Source organism: Lissotriton vulgaris, chromosome 1_1 (assembly GCF_964263255.1).
Source record: "Lissotriton vulgaris chromosome 1_1, aLisVul1.2, whole genome shotgun sequence".
Lineage (NCBI taxonomy): Eukaryota > Metazoa > Chordata > Amphibia > Caudata > Salamandridae > Lissotriton > Lissotriton vulgaris.
In genome coordinates this window covers 1,147,469,365-1,147,489,617 of record NC_141685.1, presented here as the reverse complement: position 1 = coordinate 1,147,489,617, position 20,253 = coordinate 1,147,469,365, and the positions used below count along the sequence as shown (strand labels likewise).

Below are 20,253 nucleotides of genomic sequence, written 5' to 3'. Positions count from 1 at the left end.
ATTACGGGGCATAAGTTATAGTTAGCTAGGGTAACTATAACTGTTGAATTTCACTTGTTTTGTATGAGTGAAATCTGATCTTAACTATAACATCCCTGTAACCTTAGTTTTTTCAGTCTATATTGTTGACAGTCCCCAGGATCAGGAAGGCTAGAATGGGTGGACGCTCCTTCGCGCTCCAAGCAGCTCAACAATGGAACAAACTCCCTCCTGTGCTGAGATTGGAGAGCAATGAATTGCGGTTTAGGGCTTTGCTTAAAACACATCTATATTCTGCTTAGAGCCTGGGCTTTTATGCTGCTTCACTGATAGCTTCAGCGCGGGGACACGCCGTGATGGCGTTACTGAGCGCTCTATAAGCTCTTTATTATTATTATTATTATTATTTTATTACCTTATTGACCCCAACCCCTAATCCTTACCCATCCTACACCCTAAATATAACCTTGCCACCTAAATACCCTTACCCACCCTAAAAATACCCTTGCCACCCAAATACCCTAATCCACCCTAAAAATACCCTTGCAACCCAAATACCCCAATCCACCGTAAACATACCCTTGCCACCCAACGGCCGCGTTGTAAAGGCTGTTTCCCCAATCCTAGAAATCGAGAATTCTGAACCTTTGTTAATTACCACATTTTCATATTTTTGTTTATATTATTCCCTTGTTTTAACAGAACATCGAAACCTCTGCCAATGCAAATTGACGGGGAGCCATGGATGCAGCCCCCCTGCACGGTAAGGACTGGTCTACTCTCACAAACTACATTTATTATAGAGGCGCATGGTTTATACATGCCTGCCATCTAGTGGTTGAAAATAAACTGATCATTGAATCATCTAGGGGTTGTGCTCCGATTCAGCGATCTCGGTCTGCCGATGCCTTCAGGGCGACTCGGCTGTTATTCAGTCTCGTTAAAATTTGGATTTTGGAGGAAGTGGAGGACTTCAGGTTCGGAACCCTGCAGCAAGTCAGTTTCACCGGCAGTTATTTTTTTTGCACCAGACATTACCCAAGAACAAGAGAGGGAAAACATTCAAAGCAGACTGACAGAGGAAGTAGAGATGGGAAAACCGTCACCAAGGCAGGAACCTACAAGAATGACATAAAGGGCAGGGAGTGTCTGGTAGTGAATTAAAGAGGGATGAGGTGGATTTAAGACTCTGCAGCCCAGGGCTGGACTGGCCGTAGCGGGCCCCGGGCAATCCCCCGGTGCACTGCAGGTTTGTTACAGGGCCGTTTTTGTAGCATAGCTGCAAAATCGGCCCTGTTAACAAAATCAGTGGAAAACCGACTCTGGCAAAGAGATCGGCGGCACCCACAACCCCCCGGGGGAGGGGGGGGGGCACTTTGCCAGGGCCTGTTTTGGTTCCCAGTCCGGCCCTGCTGCAGCCCTGGTATTTGGCACAAGGACATTTAAATATACCGCCCGCAGGCATTTGATCAGAGCTTTGGCCACCGGTGCTCATTCCTTTACAAATTAAGCACTGAATCGGTGCTGGAATGAAGGGGGAACCAGCCTGACCCGGCAGCTGTTATTTATCTGGATCCCGGATCCATCTGGCCCTTGTGAAATATGCTGAATTTGTCCCAGTGTAATTTGCCTACACCAGAACACAGTTCAGCAGTGTCTACACCTTGCCTGCTTTCTGTTCGCAACAGCAACGTGCAGGCTGTGACAGGGTATTTTATTTTCTCTTACAGCTTGGGTCCAAAGCAAAGGGTAAATTTAAAGAGCCACCAGTCCTCCTTTTGTTTGTGTAGAATCCTGACTGGGAGATACCTGCACTCTAACATCTATATGCCAATGCAGTGGGGAAACAAAGGCACACAACTCGTTCACAGCTCACTTCACAATTTCTTATGAGTAACTACGATTTGAAGAAGATTTTTGACTTTGTCCAACCCTAATATGCAAGAGATATGAATGCACTGGAAGAATGGCAGATGTATCTGCATATACCAATATTTATCCCAAAAAATTAACTAGCACTTGATTTTTTTAAATTAATAGTTTTATAACACTACTCATCCAACCTTAGGGTATCAGAGCCCTTTACATCACATGCACACATTACACATTGACAATAGATCATATAAGTGACAAAGAGGGGTGGGGTCGCACACTACTCACACACCGGCGGAAGTTGCCCCTAAGGACTCTGGCCATTGTAGTAGAGTGTTTGCGATGCATCATCTTTCGATCTTGCTATCTTCGCTGTCTTCGCCATCCCTGGACACGTGTTTCGGGTTATCAACCCTCGTCAGCAGAAATAGGCAGTGTTCTGGGGTCGCCGATGGCTGCCAATATCTGCCAGGTATAATACCACTCCGGCGCGTAGGTGCGGGATCCCAGGCTCGTCAGCCCGCTGCTCAAGGGAGCTTTAAGTTACAAAGAGGGGTGGGGTCGCACACTACTCACACACCGGCGGAAGTTGCCCCTAAGGACTCTGGCCATTGTAGTAGAGTGTTTGCAATGCATCATCTTTCGATCTTGCTATCTTCGCTGTCTTCGCCATCCCTGGACACGTGTTTCGGGTTATCAACCCTCGTCAGCAGGGATAGGCAGTGTTCTGGGGTCGCCGATGGCTGCCAATATCTGCCAGGTATAGTACCACTCCGGCGCGTAGGTGCGGGATCCCAGGCTCCTCAGCCCGCTGCTCAAGGGAGCTTTAAGTTACAAAGAGGGGTGGGGTCGCACACTACTCACACACCGGCGGAAGTTGCCCCTAAGGACTCTGGCCATTGTAGTAGAGTGTTTGCGATGCATCATCTTTCGATCTTGCTATCTTCGCTGTCTTCGCCATCCCTGGACACGTGTTTCGGGTTATCAACCCTCGTCAGCAGGGATAGGCAGTGTTCTGGGGTCGCCGATGGCTGCCAATATCTGCCAGGTATAGTACCACTCCGGCGCGTAGGTGCGGGATCCCAGGCTCGTCAGCCCGCTGCTCAAGGGAGCTTTAAGTTACAAAGAGGGGTGGGGTCGCACACTACTCACACACCGGCGGAAGTTGCCCCTAAGGACTCTGGCCATTGTAGTAGAGTGTTTGCGATGCATCATCTTTCGATCTTGCTATCTTCGCTGTCTTCGCCATCCCTGGACACGTGTTTCGGGTTATCAACCCTCGTCAGCAGGGATAGGCAGTGTTCTGGGGTCGCCGATGGCTGCCAATATCTGCCAGGTATAGTACCACTCCGGCGCGTAGGTGCGGGATCCCAGGGTCGTCAGCCCGCTGCTCAAGGGAGCTTTAAGTTACAAAGAGGGGTGGGGTCGCACACTACTCACACACCGGCGGAAGTTGCCCCTAAGGACTCTGGCCATTGTAGTAGAGTGTTTGCGATGCATCATCTTTCGATCTTGCTATCTTCGCTGTCTTCGCCATCCCTGGACACGTGTTTCGGGTTATCAACCCTCGTCATCAGGGATAGGCAGTGTTCTGGGGTCGCCGATGGCTGCCAATATCTGCCAGGTATAGTACCACTCTGGCGCGTAGGTGCGGGATCCCAGGCTCGTCAGCCCGCTGCTCAAGGGAGCTTTAAGTTACAAAGAGGGGTGGGGTCGCACACTACTCACACACCGGCGGAAGTTGCCCCTAAGGACTCTGCCCATTGTAGTAGAGTGTTTGCGATGCATCATCTTTCGATCTTGCTATCTTCGCTCTCTTCGCCATCCCTGGACATGTGTTTCGGGTTATCAACCCTTGTCAGCAGGGATAGGCAGTGTTCTGGGGTCGCCGATGGCTGCCAATATCTGCCAGGTATAGTACTACTCCGTCGCGTAGGTGCGGGATCCCAGGCTCGTCAGCCCGCTGCTCAAGGGAGCTTTAAGTTACAAAGAGGGGTGCGGTCTCACACTACTCACACACCGGCGGAAGTTGCCCCTAAGGACTCTGGCCATTGTAGTAGAGTGTTTGCGATGCATCATCTTTCGATCTTGCTATCTTCGCTGTCTTCGCCATCCCTGGTGTAATGATTGAAAGCAGCGCAAGAATTCGCATGCGCCACTAACCTGAGTCCAATGCCCAGCAGGGATGACTGGATGATTGTCCTCGCCACCTCCCACTGCACGTCACCCAACAATGGGACAATCACCGCTATTGGAGCGCGCACAGCCGAAGGCCGCAAGGAAAAAAGGTGGAGGGATGTGGGTGTCTCTGATCTCTTCAGTTCGGTTTCTAGGTTCAGCTGCTTTACTGGGAAGACCTCCCTGGAGGTGGGTGAGAAGACAGAGAGAGGAATATGTAATTCTGTACTGCCTCGAATAGCCCCACTTCCCCTGTGTTCCGGGACTTACCACTGTTGTGAATGGATACTCCGTGAATGAAGTCTGTAGGTTATACGGGTGAAGGTATGTCTGCTCCACAGGTGGCGAAAAGTTAACTCACTTTCCAACCAGGATCCAATAAGGAAAATCTGGTAAGTATTACTTTCCACGGTAAGTGTTTTTAGACAAGGCAATGATTGTAGAAAGACCCAAAATACACCTTTTGGGTAAGTATAGTAGTAGCGTTTCTGCAGGCTCAAACACGCCTGTAGTACTAGGATTCCAATAGATAACAACTAAGAATGGTGCGACCTGCACAAGTATTAATTTATGCTTTGAAACGGACGAAAAGAAAAAAGGTAGCGGAAGAGAGCGAGCCCGCTCTCCTCGATGTTTCCAAACAAGCGCGGCTCTGTTGTACTCACAGGGACGCGTTGGGTATCTGATGATCTGACCACGCAGGCACTTCGTCGTCGCGGCGGGTGTTTGCTCTTCTGACCACGCAGGCACTTCGTCGTCGCGGCGGGTGTTTGCTCTTCTGACCACGCAGGCACTTCGTCGTCGCGGCGGGTGTCTGCTCTTGACAAGTAGGCTAGTCACGAATCTCCAAGGCAGAGCTCCAGATGCACAAACATACAGGGAACGAACCAGGAACAGGATTGACAAGCCCGTTTTGTTCCAGGGGTGGAGCTTAAGTAAGTTCTTCCCATTGTGCCTGATCCCAGCGCCGCTTGGCCTTCTGGGACTGGTAGTTTTTCCGTAGATGACCTAAAACATGATGTCTGCGGCAACCTGCCGCTCTGCTAAGGGCGATCGCTACACCTGGACACGTGTTTCGGGTTATCAACCCTCGTCAGCAGGGATAGGCAGTGTTCTGGGGTCGCCGATGGCTGCCAATATCTGCCAGGTATAGTACCACTCCGGCGCGTAGGTGCGGGATCCCAGGCTCGTCAGCCCGCTGCTCAAGGGAGCTTTAAGTTACAAAGAGGGGTGGGGTCGCACACTACTCACACACCGGCGGAAGTTGCCCCTAAGGACTCTGGCCAGTGTAGTGGAGTGTTTGCGATGCATCATCTTTCGATCTTGCTATCTTCGCTGTCTTCGCCATCCCTGGACACGTGTTTCGGGTTATCAACCCTCGTCAGCAGGGATAGGCAGTGTTCTGGGGTCGCCGATGGCTGCCAATATCTGCCAGGTATAGTACCACTCCGGCGCGTAGGTGCGGGATCCCAGGCTCGTCAGCCCGCTGCTCAAGGGAGCTTTAAGTTACAAAGAGGGGGGGGTCGCACACTACTCACACACCGGCGGAAGTTGCCCCTAAGGACTCTGGCCATTGTAGTAGAGTGTTTGCGATGCATCATCTTTCGATCTTGCTATCTTCGCTGTCTTTAGATCATATAAGTGTGTAGTGTAAATCAATGTAAAGGTGTTACAGAAGACAAAGGGTTTCAATGTGTAGGACTGACACAAATTCTTTGCTGGTAGGAATGATATGCTAAGATTGTGTAGCTGAGAGAAGCACAAAGTCAGAATATAAAATGTAAAGTTGTGCTTGGAGTTATCCTTTATTACTATCAAAAGAATCCTTTTTAGCAGCCTTATAACAGATTGTGAAAAACCAATAAGGTTCTAAACCCACATCCTGCAGTTTACATGCAGGTCCTTGCAGCTGCCAAGTTATGGAATATTTTTCCCACCCATATTACTAGTCTTTCCTCCCACACTGCCTTCCGCAAGCAGCTGAAAACCTGGCTCTTCTCCTTTCCGTGATGTTAGTTGTGGTCATCCCTCTGTTAGCGGCTCTTCATTAGCTAGCGCTTTGACAACCTCGGGTATAATGCGCTTTATATATCTCTTGATGCCAGTTTATACCTCACTGTGCTATATTAGCAGGATTGCTTTTTATGTACTGCAAGTAATAAATGGATCTTTGCATCAGAAGCTGCAGCTCTCTCACTTTTATAACGTAATACTTTGTCATCTGCATGTTACAGATTTGCTTTCCAGGAGACACATTAACCCTCTATGCTACTTTGTGAGTTAAAACTGTGACTCAGCCAAACACAGACATATCCAGCAAATGTTTTAACCACCAGAGTTAACTTCCCAATATTATTCCCTGAGATTTATTGGGCACACAAAACTCTTTGCTGAAGGTGCTTTAACCCCATAAGATATTTTAAACAGCAGCCTTTGCAACCAATTAAGCCTGGATATACTTGGTCATGTTTCTCCTTATTGCCATTTTTTGACAAATAAAAAAAAAAAAAAAGTTTAAGTTGTCAGACTGCTTTTCCTGTTTCCACCCCTTCTGACCGCCCCCCCTTTTTTTGCCCACCTTGACCCCCAATGAATGGGTTCCCAGAGTAATGTTTTTCCAGTCCCCGCACTGCACTGACTGCAGTTCAGCCTGACGTCGCCAGTGTGTCTCGCCTTGGATTGGTTCATACTGCAGCACCCACTCCACAGCAGGTCAGCAGTCGGCAACGCCGAATGGAAAACCCAGCCGTATTTAGCAGGAGGAATCTGCCATCGACATGACATATTCATGTGCTGGTCATATTTTTACTCGTGTAACTGGACCAAAAATTATGGCTTCATCTCTATTAAAATGTTTTACGATCAAGCAAGACGTCAAACTCAGTATCTTTAATGAGACTGATTTTGACACGTGGCTCCAACATGACTCATGCTCGACCCATCTTTACATTTGCTTTCTTCTGCTTTCAGAGACTGGACAAATACCAGGGATAAATCCAATGAATTGAACAAAGAGCTACTGCGAAGACAGCACTGTGCCTATTGTGGTTTGAAGGAGGCGCAGAAAGCAGGACTTGTTGCATTTAGAACAAAACCATGTCAAAAGGGGAAAATCAGCAGGCCACTCCTTTCAAGAGTGCAGCTCCGCTTTCTGACTATTCCCTACTAGCTTCAGGATCCCCCTTACAAAAACGTGCACCGATTAGAACAGGTTGCATGATTGATAATTAATACTAATGCCTAGATTTACTAAAGCGTTGCATCAGCACAAGAGTGCTGCATGCTATTTACTCCGCGGTGCAAAAGGTGTTTTGCACCGGAAAGGTGAACTTTCAAAAGCACAAAAACCATTCTGCACTACTTTGCATCACTGTGGGCAGATCAACACAAATACCTATTGGTTTGGACTCAAATCCCAATCTACAAACATGGGCGAACTAGACTTTGTATAAAAAATAACACCTGCTTGAAGCAAGTGGAAATATGGTAATTTGAAATCACTTACTGCATGGGTGCCACTGTGCACAGCAAACATCCAATGCATGGGAACCTTCTGAGTTTGACTGGACAAGAAATGTGTATTTGAACAGTCTGTCTTCAGTGCAAATGTTATGCTGGACAGCACACAATCACATATGCACCATACTGCAAGGCTCTGCATTGTGGAGGTGTCTTTGCCCATGGGATGACACCAACAGCACACCAGTCTTTGTACATAAGGAGGTGGGCTGTTTGTCCCCTTGCACCACGTAGCGCAACAAATTTGGATGCAGTGTTCCATTACAAATTTCTAAATCTGGCCCAATTTTGATACTTATAGGGTTTCCAGGGGCCTCGCAACAGTGTGTTTCAGTTTTGCACTTGTAATTGGAACTTCTTTGGGGTACATGAGCTTGCTAGTGCACTCTGTTCAAGAGCCAATCTTCCTTATGCTTTGAAAGGCTTGAGGACCTTCTAAAAATTGTCAAAAAATATCAATTGCAAGTAAAAAAAAAACAACTTCAGCATTGACACTGCAAAAACTTGCATGTATTGCTGCCAAAGCTCACAATTTTCCAGTATTAAAAAGTGACTCGCTATACATATCAGTCCCTGAGCGCGAAGCAACCACTTAGGTGCTGGTGCTTCATTTCATAGGTTAATAAATAATTCTAAAATTACACAAGGCAATACAGTTCGAGATACATTTTAATTGTTTTTCCTAAAAATCTGTTTTTGCTAATTGCCATATTAAACACCAATTGCTCTTATTCCTCTATCACCACTCTTCTTTCATATCTTACTTTATCCATTCCTTTCATCCTTTTGCATTACTGTTCACCCACACCCTGTCCAATTTTCTCTGTGTTCCTCACTTTTTTTACCCCAGAGTTTTTTATTCTGAAATATTATCATGCCGAACTACACCCGGAAATGAACAGGCCTAACACAACGATACAAACGCATGCCTGTCAACCTTAGACTCACAAATGCAGTTTAAGTCAAAGGATTAATAAGTTAACCGCATAATGGGGAATTAATACTTTCTTAGAAGGTGATATCTTTGAAAAGCAGGCAACCCCATTAAAGTCAGTGAAGGTGTTTTGTTTTTCAGGCAGGTGAAGAAAAGTAAAGAGGGGAACGCCCACCAAATGCGGGTGTGTTAACAGGTATTGGGTGTGGAGCGGTTCCGCACAGTCTTCGAGAACAACGAAAAGGAATGAGACTGCTTGATTGACATTCGCACACCAGAATCTCCCCAGTTAGCACAGATTGTGCAACAGTCTAAGGACATCTTTGGTGGTCTATGTTAGGTCAGCCAAATTATTCTCCTATTTGAAAAGTACAAAGACCAAGGAAAACAAGACCCAGGCTTCTTAACAGGAAGATCTTTGAGCCTGCTCCGCTGTAGGCACCACAGCTGGTAAGAGGTGGGGTTTGCCAGTGCAACCTGAGGCATGTACATTGCCACATTAGAAATGGGCTCTCTAGTTTGCCCCCAGTCCAAGTAGAGAACCTTAATGTAGTCAGGGTAAGAACATTACACAACTAAGATAAACCCTGCTCACACCCTTGGTAGCTTGGCACAAGCAGTCAGGCTGATCTCAGAGGCAACGTGTAAAGCATGTTTACCAATACATACAGTGAAAACACTAAGGAAATAGTGTGGTGTCCATTTGTAATCAGGTCTGCTGCTGGCTTCTTCACCTGCGCACAGGCTGCTTAGTGCTACAAACATGAAGCGCAACAAAGCCAGTTCCCTCTCCGATTGTGCAGTTGCACCTTCAGCAGGGTTTGCATTATTCAAGGTATGGTTTTGGCAGTGGGGTACCAGAATGTCATTCAACCTATATAGGGCCCTAAATAGGATTTACCTATCAGCCCATTGAAGTTCATAATAAAATACAGAAACCTAAAGTGATGGTATTTTTGTAAATATTGGTCAAATTTTCTGCCAAGCAGTTTTCTATACTTACTTTCTGTAATGTCAGTATGTCTAGTATTATTCTTGGCATAATCTCCTCCTAGCCCAGAAGTGTTCTAAAAATGTGGGATTAGAGGTCCAATACTTCTACCCCTTTCTGCCTTTGAAGTAGGCATACTTCAAAGGATATCCTTTGTAGTGCACAATATCCTGCCTTGACCTGTCCTGGCTCCAAACACTACAGGGGGGTGGTGACAGCTTTGTGTGAGGACAGGCAGAGCCCTAGTCAGGTGTCAGTGACAACTCGTCCAACCACTACCTCAGGAAGACCCCTCAGCCTGGTGATGGGTCATCAGGATATTCAGTTCACACCTCAGCTCCCTTTGTGTGACAGTCTACAGTGAACATGCAAACAAGCCAACTGTCATCCTGACCCAGGCGTGGATTCCAAAGGCAGGCAGAGGCACAGAACGGTAAAGGAAGAAAATGCTCACTTTATAAAAGTGGAATTTTCAAACATGCAATTTAAAAATCAACTTCACTAAAAGATGTAGTTTTAAATTGTGAGTTTGGGGAACCCAAGCTTCCAATATCTATCTCTTCCCAATTGAAAGTTACACTTGTAAGAGGTCACAAAGCAGCTCCAGTGATAACCTATGGAAGAGACAGTCCTTACATTTGAGAAAAACGAAATTTTCACCATTTCACTATCGGGACATGTAAAATATGCCAGTACATGCCCTAACGTTCACATACATTGCACACTGTCCATGGGGCTACCTTAGGAGTGCCTTACATGTAGAAAAAAAGGGAAGGTTTGGGCCTGGCTAGTGGGTGCACTTGCCAGGTCGACATGGCAGTTTAGAACTGCACACACAGACACTGCAGTGGCAGGTCTAAGACATGGTTACAAGAGTTCTCGTGTGGGTGGCACAATCAGTACTGCAGGCCCAATTGGAGTATTTGATTTACCAGGCTATTGGCATACCTGGTGCACTTTACTAGGGACTTACTATTAAATCAAATAACCCAATCATGAATAACCAATCATGATCACAATTTACACAGGGAGTACTTGTACTTTAGCACTGATCAGCAGTGGTCAAGTGCCCAGAGTTCAACGACCAGCAAAAACTAAATGCAGCACATGGTCAAAAAAAGGCTGTCAGAAGCAAAAAAAGAAACAACCACAGAAAAACACAAGAGTGCCAGGTCCAACACCACAGACATGTTTGAGTAATAGGACGGGAATGAGTACAACAATTTGGATGATTAATTTCAACATCCCAGAACCACATGGTAGCAGGGTCCTGGCCATAGCACAATGAGATCAGAAATAATCCTGCTGAAAGCATTTGACCAAGGTATGCTTACACCCATTGCTTTAAGTGAAGAGGCTTCAATAATTCCTAATGTGTTTTTGAATAGATGGTTAAATAGAGCACTCTGACAATCACAGATGTACACATCTGCTATAACATAGGGCTTTTTCCGACCATGAAGGTTGTTCTATATAAGGCAGGTACACGAGCACGTCAGCTCATAAAAGATTGACGGGAGGTAAGTGACATGGTGGGGACATAACAGATCTATTTTTCTGAAGAAAAATTGCCTTTGATGATATCCAGGACAGCATAAGGAGGATGGTTGTGCAATGCCGGATTCACAGGAGACGGCTGGCTCTTCCCAGTCCTGGATGGTATGTCGACAAGCACAACAGGCAGGCCAAAGTAGTTTTGGGAATCCAATGCAAGGGGCTTCTGAACAGCAGGATGGTATGGGAGAGTATGGCACTAGTAATTGCAACCTGTGCCATACAGGGGCCCTATAAAATAAAGGGCGCACTTTTCCCATTTGTTCCCAGTGCACCTTAAAACAGGTGTGCAGGGCAAACATGAAATGTGCGCCATATTATAAAGAATGAGCTGCCCTTAGGGCAGCCCTGAACTAGAACTGCCCTCAGGGAAGCGCATTCAGGTGAAAAACAGAGCGGCTGCTTTGCAGCTGCTCAGTGTTTCACTGTGCAAGTGCCAACCGACCTGCACTTTTAAAAGGGGATTAGAGCTCTGATTTTGGCAGTGAGGTACCAGAATGTCATTCAACATATATAGATCCCCAAGTAGGATTTACCAAACTATCAGCCCATTTAAGCTAATAATGTAATACATGCACCTAACGTGATGTTATTTTTGTAAATATTGGTAAACATTTTCTGACAAACCGTTTCAGAAAATTACTTTCCATAATGTCAGTAGGTCAAGTATTCTTTTGAAGCTTTTAGGAAAAGCGCCATGACATTTTTGGATAGCCATTTGCGCTTTACAAATCCTTTAATTAATTCAAAAGTAGGTGCAACATTTTCACAGTCCTTCCAGCAGCACTCCAGGTGCAATATATTAGTCAGCCAGCTTCTCACCTGGAGCCAGTCTCAATATGAAGCATGATGGTTAGTCCCAGTGCAGAGGGTTCCCATCAGCAGCAACTTAACAGGCAGTCAGGTAAACTAGTTTTGCATGTTCATGGAAGCAGGAATAGGTCTGCTTTAATCCTTACTTTCCAGGCAGTTCTGTAAGACAGTTTCCTCAAGGTAAGTATGTTAGGTAGTATACCATAGATAGGATTTTTGTTCTGCGCCACCTCCGTCCAGGTCATTCCAATTTCCACTCCTGTTTTTTTTTGTGGGAGATCATTCTTTCTTCACATTGAAGTCTTGTTTAGCTTCCTTTGAATTAAAAAGGGCAAACGCCTTAAAAAATTTGACTTGTAAGTGAAAAGTTGACTGAAGGCAGTGGCCCCAATGACCTAGAATGGAGAGATCATACTCTCTGGAGTCCATCCCAAAAAATGTCTGGTTCACGATCCTTCTTGACAGACTTAAATTGTCCTCTCTTGTCCCTACTCCTGGAACACACAGGACATAGCAGATATGGTGGCCAAGGTGAGGGGATTCCCACTATGTCCCAGAAAAGTTCAGAGCAGCGATTACCTAATGGTCCTAAAGAGAGCAACACAAATATTGTGTTGCTACTATCACCAGGCAGAATCTGAACCTCCCACCCCTACCCAAGACAGCAACACAGGCTCAATAACGAGAGGCATGTTTATGTAGATGTATCTTGACAGCTGGTTCTAGATACCCATGTTTGTGACAAGTGGTCTTTCTGCAGGTCCTCTTTCTGGCTTCTACTTGTGTTCAATGTAATAATCAGGGACCTACTTCACCCTTGCAACCCCCTCAGTGCTGACCTAATGTTAATACTTAGACTAAATCCAGTAGATCCGACAACAGGAATTGCACTGGGAGGACAAAAACAGCAATTGGGGGCTTGTAGCACGATTACAAGATTTGATTTGATTTGATAAAAATTTATAACGCGCAAAACAATAACCCGCAGGTATCAAGGCGCCTAACAATACAATCAGAAAATTGAAACATACATCCTTACACATAGGCTTGCAAGAAGAGGCGAGTTTTTAGGGCACTACGGAATTTCTGTAGGGAGGGTAGGGACCTAATATCCAGAGGAAGATCATTCCACCATTTGGGAGCTAGGGTGGAAAAGGCCCTGCCACCCCACTTGGCTCTTCGTATGCGAGGAACTGTCAGGAGCGATTTCCCGGAGGAACGCAAGTTCCTTCCAGGAGTGTAGTGGGAGATGATGGAACCCACTCCCGTGTTGCTGTTTTTTGCGATGGCTCTATAGGTCATGCATAAGACTTTGAACCGTACTCGGTGTTCTACCGGTAGCCAGTGCAGCGTTTTCCTGGCCAACGTGGCCGAGGAGCGTCTGGGAACATCCAGAACAAATCTGGCTGTGGCATTCTGAACTACCTGTAAGCGCTGCAGGAGGCTCCTGTTTAGCCCCGCAACAGCGCATTACAGTAGTCCAGGCGTGAGCCAATGAGTGCGACAGCTATTTGCTTTCTGGACTGCAAAGAAAGTTATTTCCTAATCCTTCACAGGGTGTGAATTAAGCCCCAACAGGTGGAGATGGTTCTACTCACCTGTCTGCCCATATCCAGAGCAGGATCTATCATCACCCCAAGATTTTTAGCAGATGTTGTGGGGGAAGGGCACATTCCTAGCGAGTCAGGCCACCAGCTGGCTGACCAGATGTTTTCGTTCCCTCCAAACACCATCACCTCAGTCTTCTCCCCATTCAGTTTAAGTGAGTTCTGAATCATCCAGTGACCAACCGCCTCCATACAAGATCTAAACTTGGAGGCGGTCTGCACATCTGAATGGGGAAGAGAGACGAGTATTTGGGTGTCATCTGCATAGGAGACTACCTCCATCCCGAAAGTTCTTATTAGTCTGGCCAGTGGGGTCACATAGATGTTGAATAGGGTCGGACTAAGAGCCGACCCTTGAGGGACCCCACATAGCACTGGTCGGGATGGAGATAGGAACTCACCCAGCTTGACTCTTTGTTCCCTCCCAACAAGGAAGGAAGTCAATAGATCTAGAGCTGCACCCTTCACCTCCACATCCCTCAGGCGAGATGTAAGTACTGAGGGGGAGAGGGTATCGAAGGCCGCAGTTAGATCTAACAGGACCAGGAGGGTGGTCTGGCCCCCATCCACTGTCGTGCGGATCTTATCGAGCACGAGGGTGAGGGCCGACTCGGTGCTGTGTTCCCTCCTGAATCCGTGCTGGGAGGAGTTCAAGCAGCCCGAGCTTTCCACAAAGGCAGCGAGATGCTTGTTAAGGTGTGCCTCGAGCATCTTCGCTGGAGCAGGAAGCAGCGAGATTGGACGGAAGATTTTTAGGACCTCCGGATCGAGGGAGGCCTTCTTTAGCAGGGGTTTCACTACTGCGTTCTTCCACTCCGAAGGGAAGATACCGTCTCTCATGGCTAGATTCATTATTTCTAGCAGCGGTGGTAGGAAGGTCTCCTTACACTGCTTGATGATTTTCAGTGGGCAAGTATGCAGGGGGGAACCAGATTTGGTCTTATTAAGCAAGATCTCCAGATCTTGCAAAGCCAGGGGGGGGGGGGAAGGAGTCCAGAGTGCACAATGGGGAGATGTCAGTGGTGGTCATATTCATCTCGACCCGAGCAGTGGGCACACTGATACACGCTCTTTGTTCCTCAAGAGCCAGGTGGATATCCTGTATTTTGGTGTGAAAAAAGGAGGCAATCCTATCACATAGATCTTGCGAAGGTACAACAGGGTCAGGGGCTTGTAGGTTGACTAGAGAATCAACAATTTTAAAAAGCTCCTTCGGCGAGGAGAGCGAGGTTGTCAGGGCTACAAAGTAGTCTTGTTTAGCCTGCACAATCTCAGCCTTATATTTCCTGACAAGAAGTTTGTGGGCTTCTTTGTTCTTAAGGTCCCAACTAGAGTGCCAGAGCCTCTCCTTCCTCCTCACTTCTTGCCTGAGGAGTCTAAGGGAATCTGAGAACCATGGGGCAGATGGTCTCTTTCTGGCTCGGCGGCGGGTCTGTACTGGGGCCATTTCATTCAAGGCCTCGGTGATAACCTGTTCGAAATGACCGACTGCGGTCTGTACACTGTCCATGCCCGTAATAGAAAGGCTGGCAGCCCAAGGCGCAAAGGAGACGCTACTGATATTCCTGAAATTTCTGGCAGTTTCCATTGCGTGATTCCCTTCCAAGTAGAAGCCAGAGCTTTAGACTAAAGACATTCCAGTCAAAATCATAAGACAAATATAGTTTTTGGGGGGTGGGCATAAGGCAGATGGATTTCCAACAACTCAAGATGACTGCAGTGTAATTGAATTGATAACCCAACTGGAGAGAAATGAAGGTCTACTGTACCTAATCCGATTACCCTCCCCAAAAATGGAAACCAAGATCAATAGTGACCGCTTTAGAATTAAAACCTTACGACAAAGGACTGTGCTCTGAAAATGTTGTTCTAATCTATACAAGGTAGTATAAAGACCTTCTCCTCCGCCACTACCGAAGAGAAACTGAAATTGCCAAAACTAACAAGTGTGCTATCGAATGTGGCATTGGCCTCCAGGCTGGACTAGGACTTATAAATGGACTTTGAGTTGCTGGGTGCAAGTTGACCAAGTGTATTTAATGAGCAATGAAAGTAATATCATTTGACCACAGGAAGGTTGTTTGTGCATTACATCATATCTGTGAACTACCAACTAAATTGTAGTAGATGGTGGTCAGATCAAATAGCCTGCACTTGTGAGTACAAGTCACACTAGAGGTGGGAGCGTTAAGCACCAAGGTCTCTACACGCGCACTGTTGAGGAGACTACATTTTTTTCAAAGATGCCTTCTACCCAGTTTGTGACAAGCAAATGGCTCAGATATATCCAAGTTTGTGAAGTAGAAGATGAAACTTTATATTCACTTAGAGGGAGGGGATGAAAAGGACCCAACCACAGCTTCCCTATCAGTATAGACCACACCAAACAGTGTGAGGTTGTACTATAGGGTCACTTCAGAACATCTGCAGGTTACTAGAAAGTTATGGATTGGGTCTCACACTGGTTTCGGCCTGCATAATTATTGGCAACCTATCCACACCAAAGTAGGAGAATTCCACATTGGTAGGCTGGACCGCTGATCAGGCGTTTTAATAAATTATAATGCCTTGTAAAAGCCTAATTGTATCTTTACAATTTTTTGGATTCAGTTTCTTCTCTTAGTGCATGGCTCTCCATTCAGCTTAAAAATACATGCAGTTGGTGGATAGATACTTTTTGACTGACTAGTACTTACCTTTACACAGGATCATAGTTTGGACCAATTCATGGGGGAAGCAAAGTAAGCAACATTAGTCCCCTTTTCCTTATATGGTTTAGCGTTCACCTCCTCTGTGGTGCAATGTTGCATTAATTGTATATTTGAACCCATACAGCCAAATTATTTGAAAAATACTGGGTTTGTAACTTAGTCAAAAGGGCAAGTGTAGGCACAAACTTCCTACAAGATTGTTCAACAAGACAAGCTGAAAACTGAACACTGGGAGATTGACAATCCAGTTTGAGGGGTTTGGTCTTTAAACAGACCTTCTGGCAAGTTACTTTTGAATAAAGCATAAGTAGATCAAACCCCCCAGCTACATTCTCAACCTTCTGATTCTCAAGCCTACAAAACACCACAGGTAGCTCGTTTTACAGGTAAGTAACCAACCAACATCTGATCTCTTCCGAGCCTAAGGCCATCATTCAGTAGAGGTGCAATTCTCAGAATTTTGACTGGAGTTAAATTGCCAGAATTATTAATTTGTCACTTCTATTCTAGATCGAGATCAGCCACAAGAATCAGGCTCCGATGCTGATGGGACCCCAACCACGGTCCTCCAGCTTCTTCTCACTGAAGTGAGGCCTCAACAAGAAGACCGTACCAAACCAAAGGACAAGATGCTGCGTTGGGTCTTCAAAGCAGGTGGAGATCCTCCCAGCACCCAGGGCATGGAGAACAGCCAAGCTGTGCACAAACATTCATATACCCATTTGTGACAGACTAGCTCCAGTTGGAATACTACCCGTCTTGCACCATTTGACTTGCATTGATGTGCCTTGCCTTGGTGCACCCACCCCATTGCATAGGGGAACCTAAAAGATTGAGATGCAAGGTCTTTGCCCTTGGACAATTCTTGACAATACAGATATTCTAGGGTTCCTCTTTACTTTATAAAGGAAGATACCACTATGTTTGCATTTTTATCCAAAGTGTTTGGCCATACACATATATATAGCTATGCCTTCACAAATCAGAGGTTTGCCAGGAACAGACTGCACGTGGTTTGATTTTGCATTTGGGCCAATCTTTTCACTGAAATGGAGAGCAAAGGAAGGCCAGCAGATACTGAATTGTGTCATCCGATGGATCCATCTGGGCCTTTGAGGGAGTGCAGACTTCAGACAGGTTAATCCAAGACGATGGTGCAAGAATATTTAAGCTCACCATTTGGCATGTTACACATGAGTAAGACTAATGCACCACCAGAACTGCACCTAAAGAACCCAGACTTTGCCATGTGCAGTTAAAGGCCCTGCACTATCCATGCAGCAAACCCAAACAAAGCGAGCATGAATAATTTTACAGAACCCACACCACTGTCATTCTGAAGCTGTCCCTTGCAAAGGGGGTAATTAGGGAAGGCTGGGAAAACCCACAAAAGCTAGATGCCAGAACACAATATACAATGTGCTTTCCCTTTCCAAAAGCCCTGAACATAACCACTTTGAAGTGCCATGCTTACACAGAGCCTTAGGTGCTTTTCCTTACTCCTCTCCTGCAAGCACTCTACACCATCAAACAGCAGGTTACAACCCACCAACATTCCAGCCAGAAATGCAGACAGTTGTGGGGGGGAATAACCATCATTCTTGCTAGCCACACTGGCAGCTGGGAGGAGAGCAGCCATAGAACCAGCCGCTGGCACATACAGCCTCTTGTGAGCAGAAGCTAGGACCAAGTGTGAAGCACTCTGCACTAACTCACTTTTGACCCACGGGTCCGTAGTGCTGCAGAAGGCAGCAACTCTTGATGGGCTCTCCGAATCTTGTATCTGGCCATTTATAGCCTTGTGCAGCTCACTTCATGCAAACTTCCAATACAAGTTATGCATAGAGTCAGCGTTTCACCCTGCCATGGTTTATCTAGCTGCACACCTTGAACGTCAGTAGTAACTTTGGCCTCAGTCACAGCTTGCCACCCCTCTCACTAGTGTTCCACATTCACCAGTGAACCTGCTAGGTTTCGTATAGGAAGGCCAGAGGGAAGCCCATAGTCAGTCCTTCCACCACTGAAGTCTACTCTAGCAATGGGGTGAACATGCAATGCTGCAACAGAAGTGCAGCGGACAAGAGTGACTTACCTCTAGTTTTATCACCTTCAAGTAGAGGAATGCTCCGAAGGCCCCATGCGCTTCTTGAAATCCCACCTCAGAAGGCTAAACCCAGAGCCCTGCTAGAACTCTAAACAGGATTACCACGAGCTTCGATGCCCATGCGCTCCTACTACACGTCTACTGCTGGCATGGCTCAAGCACTGCAAGACTGCTACAAAGTACCCACAACAGTCACTGGAGGGCCTGGCAGCACAGCGCTAAGGGGCTTCCGGCGCATCTCTATGGTTGGTCTTCTGTAGGGGAGCCGCTGAAGCCAGTTGTACATATTCATTTAGGCAGCAAGAGAGCTACTTCCCCAGATATTGTATTCCTTACAAGCCACAGTTGACAGCAAGTGCCTCGATTAAAGATGAATGTTATTTATACATTTGTGTCACACTGGAATCCTGTAACTTAAGAATAGGGGCTGGAAATTACTGTCCAGGTGTACAGTGGAGGCAGTGCTTTTTACCCACAATGCATTACGGCAGGCTTCTCCAACAAGTCGTTCATGACAATTGATAGCTCTCCTGTGTGAAGCCCAGCCTACTAAATTAGAAACTTGTTTAATTGAATTAATCTAGGTATACCCAAATTCAAAATTTAAGAGGAAAATAAATTTCCAGAACTCCTAAGCGAATGTTTGGAGAAGTGTTTGAATTGCAGATAGACTTTGGAATAGGTGAATGGTAAACACTGAGACGGTGGCCAAAATTCTAGTTACTTCAATCCCAAGAAACCCTCCAGGATGAATGTGTGTGTTTTAAAAAATTCATTTTATATATTCTATCCTAGGCTAATATTTGATAAATACTGCAACGTTGGGGAGCTTTTTAAGGTATCGCGCCCTGCGTTGCACTGCGCAGCAGTGCTCGCGCAGGCGAGCTCCCTCTTGTCCAGGGTTTGAAAACAGACCCTGGAATTGCACACGCGTGTGCTTTTCCTGTTGGGTTCCACTATTGGGCTTTGCGTGCATGTTTTTTGTAACAGAGCACACAATAGGCCAGAGGCGGGCGCATTGCTCCGCCCATGGCCTATTGGGGTCTGTAACGCACACCAAAGCCCATATGTTTTCAATTATCGTGCCGAGACACGGGCGCGATAATTGAACATATGCCTCGCAGTGGCACGCGTGCACCACTCGCAGGCGTGTTTTAACTGCGACATTTATCGCATAGCTTCCAACTCCTCTAGTCAGAAACACGAAAATGAAGTAACAGGTGAAGAGAGGTCATGCAAGATGTTTATGGATCTGAGACAGCCAAGAAACGTTAAGCGCTCTCTAATAATTAACAAATGAAAGCAGCCCTACGCTTCCAGGCTCTCTCTGGACATTGAACCCTCTGCCTCGTGTCTAAGTGCGTTTGTATACTAGGAGTATTTTTGCTACTGGAATGGAGGCAGTGCATTGTGCCAGTTTGATTCTCCCACAAACCAGATATTCCCACACAACCACTATATGCTCCTTGCCAGCTCAACTTTGCCATTTTCCAAAGTAATCCGCAGTGCTCGAAGAACTGACATGGACTAAACGCCTTTGCTCTTCAATTATATATTTTTTTAATGGTAATTGCCCAGCCAGATGTGCGCGTGTGTTTTGCCCCTTTGTCGAACACATGGCCTTCCTCCAATGACCCTGCACTCCGTTCCAAGGTCAAGCATATCACCCTTTGTGGAGTCCTCTGCCCTGAAGTGATGTCTCCGGTCTGCATCCACTACCCGGATGCAGACAGTTTCATCCGCACCACCAGTGCCACCAGAGCTAAGCTCGAACACCAGGACGCTCCCGTCCTCGATCAGCACTCGTGATTCATTTCAAGACCACCCCCACCCGGAGCGAGGATCGCCTCATTTGGTTTTTCTTGACCCTAACTTTCCATTACGCTGGCACGCTTCAACTCGAGACCGCTCCAGTACAGCCCTGATAATCACCACCTGTACACTGTGACTAAACACGTGTCTGCTTCTGTGCGCTCGTTTGTACTCATTTT

General features: G+C 46.4%; 1 protein-coding gene across 8 annotated transcripts in view; it reads left to right on the top strand.

Annotated features, from left to right (window-relative positions):
- Positions 1-18,648, top strand: part of DGKA (diacylglycerol kinase alpha) — a 458,241-nt gene extending 439,593 nt beyond the window's left edge. For all 8 annotated transcript variants that reach the window (XM_086963960.1, XM_086963920.1, XM_086963969.1 and 5 more), the window contains 2 exons: positions 682-742; positions 16,669-18,648. In XM_086963960.1, coding sequence (XP_086820086.1) covers positions 682-742; positions 16,669-16,749 — 142 coding nt within the window. In that variant the 3' untranslated portion in view covers positions 16,750-18,648. The remainder of the gene's footprint in view (positions 1-681; positions 743-16,668) is intronic.
- The last annotated feature ends 1,605 nt before the right edge of the window (positions 18,649-20,253 follow it).